The sequence below is a fragment of the Echinops telfairi genome, unplaced genomic scaffold (assembly GCF_000313985.2).
Source record: "Echinops telfairi isolate 266 unplaced genomic scaffold, ASM31398v2 ScPeMD7_7420;HRSCAF=8458, whole genome shotgun sequence".
NCBI lineage: Eukaryota > Metazoa > Chordata > Mammalia > Afrosoricida > Tenrecidae > Echinops > Echinops telfairi.
In genome coordinates, this window is record NW_022111320.1 from 49,270,972 (window position 1) to 49,279,351 (window position 8,380).

Sequence of the window (8,380 nt, forward strand, 5' to 3'; positions counted from 1 at the left end):
CCAGAGGAATGGTAATAAAATTATATCCTGAAGCCTAAAAAAAAAAGTTCATGGAAAAATGAAAGTAAATTTTTTGAAATTTTCTCATGCGCGCATCTATATATGAAAACTGAACAAAGCACAAGACAACAAAAGACATACAATTCGGTCAGTAAGCACATGAAAATAATGCCCAGCATCCGGAGTCTTTAGGAAGCATGTAACAGAACAATGTAATATTTCGACCTACCAGAATAACTAGAACTGAAAAAGGAAACCTATCAAGAGCTGTGCAGGGCGCACTGCTGGCTGGAGGGAATATAAACTGGTGCAGCCACCATGGAAAGACAGTTTGGCAGTTCCTCAAAAAAAAAAAAAAAAGGGGGGGGGGGCTAAAATTCTATTAGAATAACCACAAAAATCTCCTTCGCATTCTCATTTTGATATAACACAATTGATCATCGTACTCTTGCACACGCGGACCCATTGCGTATTTCGGTAAGCTGGGAGGCCAGTGACTCACCCAGCTTCTCGGGTTCGTCAGGCCCCGTGCCTGCAATACAGCTGCTCTCCAGACCATAGGTGGGGTCCACTTTCCCAGAGGCCCGTGCGGCTTCTTGTACTTTTTTGACATGCGCTTCAACCAATTCTAATGGGACTTCCTCCCGGACACGAGAAAATTCCTCTATTCACAAATAGAGAGAGAATAGTGAGCTGGTTTGGCACCAACACTTAATGTGATAGAAGAAACACCAGGAAATCTGAAGCCACATTTGTGGTTTGGGTGTAGCGATTTTTGGGATGTTTTCCCCATACCAGTAAAGTGAGAGCTCCCAATGAGATGCTCACATTTGTTAATGAAACTTTATGACAATAGGTTTTATTCTACATGTCACAGTGCTTTGTGCTATAAATAAGCGAAGTCTGTAATGTTCTCTAACACTCAAAATATTGCCCAAATTTTAGGTAGTGATGTACAGGATAGAAAGAAAATCAAGAAAAATGAAAGGAGAGCATAGTGGTTACGTGTTGGGCTGCTAACCACAAGGTCAACTGTTTGAAACAGCAGCCGAGAGAGAGGAGGCGGTCTACCTCTACATGGAGTTCCAGTCTCAGGGACCCAGAGGGCAGGTTCGACTCTGTCCTAAAGGATCCCTGTGAATTGGAATCGACTTAATGGCAGTGAGTTTTGAGGGTTTTTTGAAAGCTAAGAAAAAATTCTGTAACATTAGGAAATTCTAGTTATAGAGAATATACTTTAAAAATGAAATATTAATCATGAAAATGTACCATGAAAAACTGTGTCTCCAATGGTCTCAATTATTCGACTTTAAGTGCTTAACTTTAAAATGCTTTAATAATTTTAAACAGCACAGGGTACCTTTAAAGGGGTAAATCCTGAGTATTTTGTTAACTGTGTAAAAGTATATACATCAACCAGCTGAGCTCATTGCAGTATGGAGTGGACTGAGGAAGCGGGCTAAGCAAGACCATACCCAAAGCTGCTTTTGCAGCAGCCGATGCCACGCGTGGATCCACCACAGACGCCAAGAAAGCCACAGTGCTCATGACTGGGTTTCCTGACTGACTGAAGGGGACAGGCTGGTAGGCCAGAGGCCCAAGGGAAGCGTCAGAATTCTCCAGGTAGGGGTCTTCAATGGGAAGCCTCAAAAAGTGGAGGATGCATTCATCCTGAGTCCGACTTCCAACGTGTTCTGACACTTTGTTCCAATCATCCTTGTACATCTCCAGGGCCTGAAAGGAAAAATGAAACGAAACAAAGAAAAATAAAAATTAGGGCTGTTACTGTCAGCTAACAGTGAGTTAACAAGCAGTACCCTCCGAGGCCTGTGACTAGTTGTTGAGCTAGCTTGTATCCCTTTTGGGGAAGGGGCACTGGTGGGGTGGCGGTTATGAGTCGGGCTATGAACGGCACAGGCAGCAGCTGGAAACCTCTGGCTGCTCTGCAGAGGACGGGCCTTTCTGCTCCCACACAGAAGTGCAGTTCTACCTGTTCTGAGACCCAGAGGCAGCTCTACCTTGTCTCATGGACGGTCACGATGCGTCAGCATGGACTCGATGGCGGTGAATTAATCTTTCTTTGTAAGAAACAGAACGAACCAGCCCGCTGGAGCCCGGAGCTCCGTTCACGCTTCCCAACTACCTGTCTGAGCAGCCCAGGCCAAAGAGAGCCATCTCCACAAGGCGGGCCAGGGATGCTCTGGGAATGAGGGACCAGATTTCAACCTGGCACTCCAAGATATGAACTCAACATACAGGCACGAAGCAGGGAACCAGTGGAGAGGTCTGAGGGTCCGGGCCCAATCCCAACTACATGGACAACGACCTATCTCCCCAGAAGAATTTACTTCACTTCAGAGGACAGCACTGAAGCAGCAGCTCAGGGAGAGGGACATTTCTGATCAGAGCACGTGGGAGCAAATGAAGAGGGAGGAAGAGAGAGTGGAGCACATCCTGGCCCACCAAGCCTTGAGGACAAAATTCCCACTCAGAGCAGCCAATCCACAGAGAAGACCATATGGCTGGCCCCACTATGAGACAGACATCCCTCACTGACCCATAGCCCTACAGGGAACAACACTGGAGACACAGAGTGGGAATTGCACCTGATCTGACCCCACCACACAGAGTCCAAACACTAAGGGCATGCAACAGAACAGCAAGGGGAGCAGAGCAATGAAGTCCGGAGGGAATACCAAAAATAGACTTTGGGGCCAAGGCGTGGCACCCCATCAGACTCAATCAGAAAATATTCCTAAAGGTCAACAAAGAGACCTTGAACTATTAAAAAAATAAAGAGAACGAACCAAAGCACTGTCTATTGCCATTAAATTGATTCCCGAATCAGTGACCGTTAGAGCAAAGTAGACAACTTCCCCATAGGGTATGCTGAGCTATACATTTCTAAGGGAGCAAAGTGTCACATCTTTCTCTTTCAAAGGGGTGGGACGTTCTAACCAAAGACTGGCAGCTGAGCAATCAGCCAATGTACCACCCCCCAGGACTACTTTTCAAATTAATACAACAGGTAATAGAAAAAATGAGAAAAAAGACAGGTGTGATGATGCCTCTTCTTATACGAAGCTCTCGATCAAGCAAGAAGAATCCCTAAAAGGTTTTCATAATGGAAAGAATGAAAATGGTCTTTTTTTCTTTTATAGGCACAGCTGTTTCTATATAAGATCCCTGAAGAATCTACTGGGGGAAAATGCTTTAGAGGAGAAAAACAGAGAAACTACTCACCTGTATTTCTGTTATTAGGAGCAGGAAACAATTTATCATAGATGACAACTGTAAGAGACTCACTGTGGCAGCAGCCCCAGGGAAGCCCCTCTGAGAAAGGTACAAGAGATAGCTTCTGCTCGTGTCTTAGAAGTCTCAGGGTTGAGATGGCAATTCTACCCAAAATACATTTCTAATTCAAGGAATCTCAATTGCAGAAACATCTTAGATGAATTTTGAAGAAATTGATTACAGAATTTACATGTACATAAAGTTCTAGTTTTAAAATTGCTAATTTTTGGAGGAGATCCAGAAACATCCTAAACGAAGTGTAAAAGGAGTCTCGTGGGAGAACAGCATGGTAGAAAAATGCCAGACGTGTGGTGCTAAGTAAGTGAATGTGCATAGAACCAGCAGTCATAAGCACACACACGGATTGCAATGGGTAAACCTGCTGCACAAGACCTCTTTTTATAAAAAAAATCTCATAAATCATCATATGGAGGGCTCTGACAGCCGTTGAACAAAACCTCGTTAATGTGTTAAAGAACAAAGATGTCACTGAGGACTAAGATGAGCGTGGTCCACGCTATGGTATTTTCGATGGTCTCAGAGGTATGTAAAAGCTGGACCATGAATAAGGGACGACCAGAGAACTGATGTCTTCCAATTACAGTGCTGTTAGAAAGAATACAGAATTTAAAAGAAAGAAAGAATACTGAAAGTACCGTGGATGTCGTATGTTATCAGACGGGATCAGACCTGGACAGAGAGGGTCAGTGAAAAAGAGGAAGACCCTCAACGAGAGACATTGACACAGCAGCTCCAACAGTGGGTTCAAACTGTGCCCAGCACACGGACGCTGTTAGACATCCTAAAACCCACAGAACATATCCACACACAATAAAAAGAACCAAGCCAGGCCCAACGTTAGAGAAACCCATGCTGCAGAGACTGATTCGCAGATCAAGGTTACAGTGAGCGGCTTATGTGGCTTACTCCATTCTTAATCTGGTCTTCCAACTGCCGCCGTACACAGGCTTTCCTTCACAGGATGGATAGGTTCCTCAAAATCCAAACCAGCAAATGCATGCGCAAGGCTACTTCCGGGTTTTCTCCGGACAGTCAACGAGCTCCCTCCCAGTGGGCTCAGGCAGTTCCTGTTGGGCTGTCCCAACCTCCAGACTGTGGGTGGAGATTCCCCTGGCATGCCCTATCATCATCTCTTCCAATAAACTTATGAAGACAGATTTTCATTCTGATTTCTCCCACTATAAAAACAACAACAATGTTCAAAACCATTTTTCCGGAATAAAGCTGGAGTCTGGGCACCAACTGAGACATAAAACCCCAAGTTAGTATCTCCAAAAAGTTCATGACTGAGCAAAAAATGAATGTCTGAGCCTGGTATCCTTATGCCGAGTTGTTTGTGATGGTAACATTACGTAAGAAGTGCAGAGTAGATAGATGTTTTCTAAGAGGAACATAATAACTGAATGACCAGGAAGGAAGGCGGGGGTGACTGAGAACAGTTCCCAATGAGAGTAGTTTTCTCTCTCCCTCTCCTGCAGCAGATGGTGGTTTCAAACTGCAGACCTGGTGGTTAGCAGCCCAATGCGTAGACACACATCACTACTCCTGCATGATTCTAAGCCTGAATCTCTACAGGAGCAGCGAGTGTCATCTTTCTCCTGCAGAGCACCTGCTGATTTTCAACTGCTGACCTCCTGGTTAGTCCTAACACGTAACCTAAAATGCCGCTAGGGCTCCAAAACTCCTCTCCATCACTATGAAACACGGGGGTGCCACCACACCCTTTTTTAGGGTACCCTGACTCTATCAGCGAATTTCAAAGTGCTACTAGACCTGTGTTACCCGTTTTGGTTTCAGGTCAAACACTGGTCAGGACAAGTATCTGAAACTCCTCACACGTAATTTCACAAGTAGTTTTAGTCATACAAGTCTTTACGACCGTGAATTTAAACAGTTTATATGCTTTAAAAAAATAGCAAATTATAGAATACTACATTATCCTTAATCAATCGAATAAGTATCTTTTTCAAAAATTCTATTCATTTTGAGAATGATGAGGGCAACAAATGTACAAATGTGTTTGACATAAAATGGATGTATGTATGGATTATGATAAGAGCTTTATGAGTCTCCAATAAAATGATTTAAAAAATTGTATTCACATATTTAACATATGGATCCCACTTCACTCATAAAATTTAATTAATTCCAATATGTAAAATTTAAGTCCCCGAACAGAATAAACCCAGCACTATCAAAGATAATAATTCACTAGCACCATCCTAACCCAAAATTATGGCTTCATAGAACTCTTACAACGTAGTAAGTTAGTGGTCGCACAAAAAGAGGGCTATTTGGCACATAGTCTATGTATTCGTCTAGTAAAATGCTATAATGCTTTTTTGGAAACAAAAACAATGATTCAGTACTTTATTAAAGGGAAATTACATTTGCTTTTAGTAATAAATCCATTCAAAATTTTTCATCTGGATTTTAAAAGCGATTAATGACTACTCAGTACCTATACAAACAGCAGACGTGTGTAATGGACACGGTGTTAAGGAGCCTTTTATTTTTCTTTGTGTGCGTGTAGACAACACCTGTTGATTCAACGACATGATTTAAAAGAAAAGTCAACTACTTTGTAGAATCCACCTGCAGAGGAAAAAATGTACTATTGTGAAAGGACATTGTGCTTTTCTTGGTTATGTTCAGAGTAAACAAGAGCTCAAGTCATTACCTCAGTCTGTATTTACTATCAACAATCTTAAATGGAAAAGATGAAAAAAAACTGAGTCTATTAATGTGTAGCAAGAAAAAGCACTGATAATGAGGCTGTTATTCCAGGCAGTGCTGCAAAACTAAATGTCTCCTCAGGGCCCAGAGTCCAAAACAACAACACTAAAAGCAAGTTGTATTCCCACACAATTCATTGTTAACTCATGTCAATGTCAGATGTGACTAAATAGAGGGGATGTGAGTATGTGTGTGTGTTTGGGGGGTGGGGGCGGGTCAGAAAGGAAGCTCTTTGCATGTGACTCCTCAGGAATGGACAGGTGGGAATCAAATATAAAAGTGGTTTAAAATCTCCAAAATCAGATTTAGAAAATGTAAACACCAAAGAGATCAAAGATCAGAAAGAAACAATATAAACTATAACAGAAATAAAAACTTTAAAAGTGGAAAGAAATATAGATACAGCTCATGCACAACTGTTGGACTTGAGGAGTCCAATCTCAGGAATACTGAAGTCTGACATGCCCCTGGCCCAGGGGGTATACCTCAGTGTGGTCTGGAGGCCCGCTTGGGATGAGGTCCTTCAGGGGGATTGTGAGGCTACATGTATTTTCTTAGTAACATTTAGCTTCTCTTCATAATACCGCCAATGGAAAAGCAACAGCAAGCAAAGCATTGGCATCTTAGCCCAAATCCGGGCAGAGGTGCCGTCTTAATAAAGAACATGAGGGGTGCCTTCAAAATGTTTGTGAAAAACTGGTACTAAAATATAATGGCCCCCTCACCTCCCTGCAGAAGAATTCACTTCAGAGGACACCAGTGAAGCTACAGCTCAGGGAAAGGAACATGTCTGATCAGAGCACATGAGAGCAAATGAAGGAGGAGGAAGAGAGACTGAGCACATCCTGGCCCAACGAGCCTTGAGTACGATATCCCTGCTCAGAGCAGCCAATGCAGAGGAGACCATATGGCCGGCCCCACTACGAGACACGACATCCTCACTGACCCATAGATCTACTGGGGGCAACACTGGAGACACATGTAAGCCCGATCTGACCACACCACACCAAGGCAAAACACTAAGGGTGTGCAACGGAACAGCAAGGGGAGCAGAGCAACGAAGTTCCCCCAGGGAATACCAAAAATAGACTTTGGGGCCAGGGTGGGGAAACCCATCAGACTCGACTGGAAAACATTCCTAAAGGTCAACAAACAGACTATTTACAGGCTTTTCTTTTCTGGTCGTTGTTTTTTTTTTTTTGCTCTGTCTTTTTTTGGTACATATTATTCTCTCTGCAGGTCTGTAAGAACAAGGCAGGCGGGCTCTCCCTGGTGTGACTCCGTCCTGCACTGCTGTGTATAGCAGCAGCAGTGGTTTACCTGTTTTCCATTTCTCTCACCGAAGTGCGTCTCACCCCACCATGGAAGAATCGATGGATATGGACATGAGCCCCCTGAGGCCCCAAAACTATCTTGCCGGTTGTGAACTAAAGGCCGACAAAGATGATCACTTTCAGGTGGACAATGATGAAAATGAGCACCAGTTAGCTTTAAGAACAGTCAGTTTAGGTTGCTGGTGCAAAGGATTAATTGCATATTGTTGAAGTGGAAGCAATGAATTATGAGGGCAGCCCAATTAAAGTAACACTGGCAACTTTGAAAATGTCTGTAGAGCCAACGGCCTCCCTTGGGGGCTTTGAACTACCACCACCAGTGGTCTTACGGTTGACGTGTGGCTCAGGGTCTGTGCATAGTAGTGGACAGCATTTAGTAGCTGTGGAGGGAGATGCAGAGTCAGATGATGAAGAGGAGGATGTGAAACTTTTAAGTGTATCGGGAAAGCGGTCTGCCACCACAAGTGCAAGGTTCCACAGAAAAAGGTAAAACCTGCCGCTAATGAAGATGATGATGAAGACGACAATGAAACTGAAGAAAAAGATCCAGTGAAGAAATCTACACGAGACTCCAGCCAAAAATGCACAAAAATCAAACCAGAATGGAAAAGACTCAAAACCATCAACACCAAGATCCAAACGTCAAGAATCCTTCAAAAAACAGGAAAAGACTCCCAAAACACCGAAAGGCCCTAGTTCTGTAGAAGACATTAAAGCAAAAATGCAAGCAAGTATAGAAAAGGGTGGTTCTCTTCCCAAAGTGGAAGCCAAATTCATCAATAATGTGAAGAATTGCTTCCAGATGACTGAGCAGGAGGCTATTCAAGATCTCTGGCAGTGGAGGAAGTCTCTTTAAGAAAACAGTGTGTGACCTCCTCCCTGGGGGACAGACAACCAAAAAGCGGATGAAGGGAGACGTCGGACAGGGCAAGATATGACAAAATACCCATTTATAAACTATCAAGGGTTCATGCGGGAGGGGGGAGCGGGGAGGG

The 8,380-nt window shown here is 43.5% G+C and overlaps 1 protein-coding gene and 1 pseudogene across 1 annotated transcript in view; one reads left to right on the forward strand and one right to left on the reverse strand.

Annotated features, from left to right (window-relative positions):
- The window catches only part of SMARCC1 (SWI/SNF related, matrix associated, actin dependent regulator of chromatin subfamily c member 1), a 132,449-nt gene that overhangs the window by 43,665 nt on the left and 80,404 nt on the right, over positions 1-8,380 (reverse strand). Inside the window, exons 18-19 of the mRNA XM_045297402.1 lie at positions 1,476-1,734; positions 503-664 (exon numbers count right to left, since the gene is read on the reverse strand). Of these exons, the coding sequence (XP_045153337.1) occupies positions 503-664; positions 1,476-1,734 (421 nt within the window). The remainder of the gene's footprint in view (positions 1-502; positions 665-1,475; positions 1,735-8,380) is intronic.
- On the forward strand, positions 7,413-8,241 carry LOC105978766 (annotated as a pseudogene).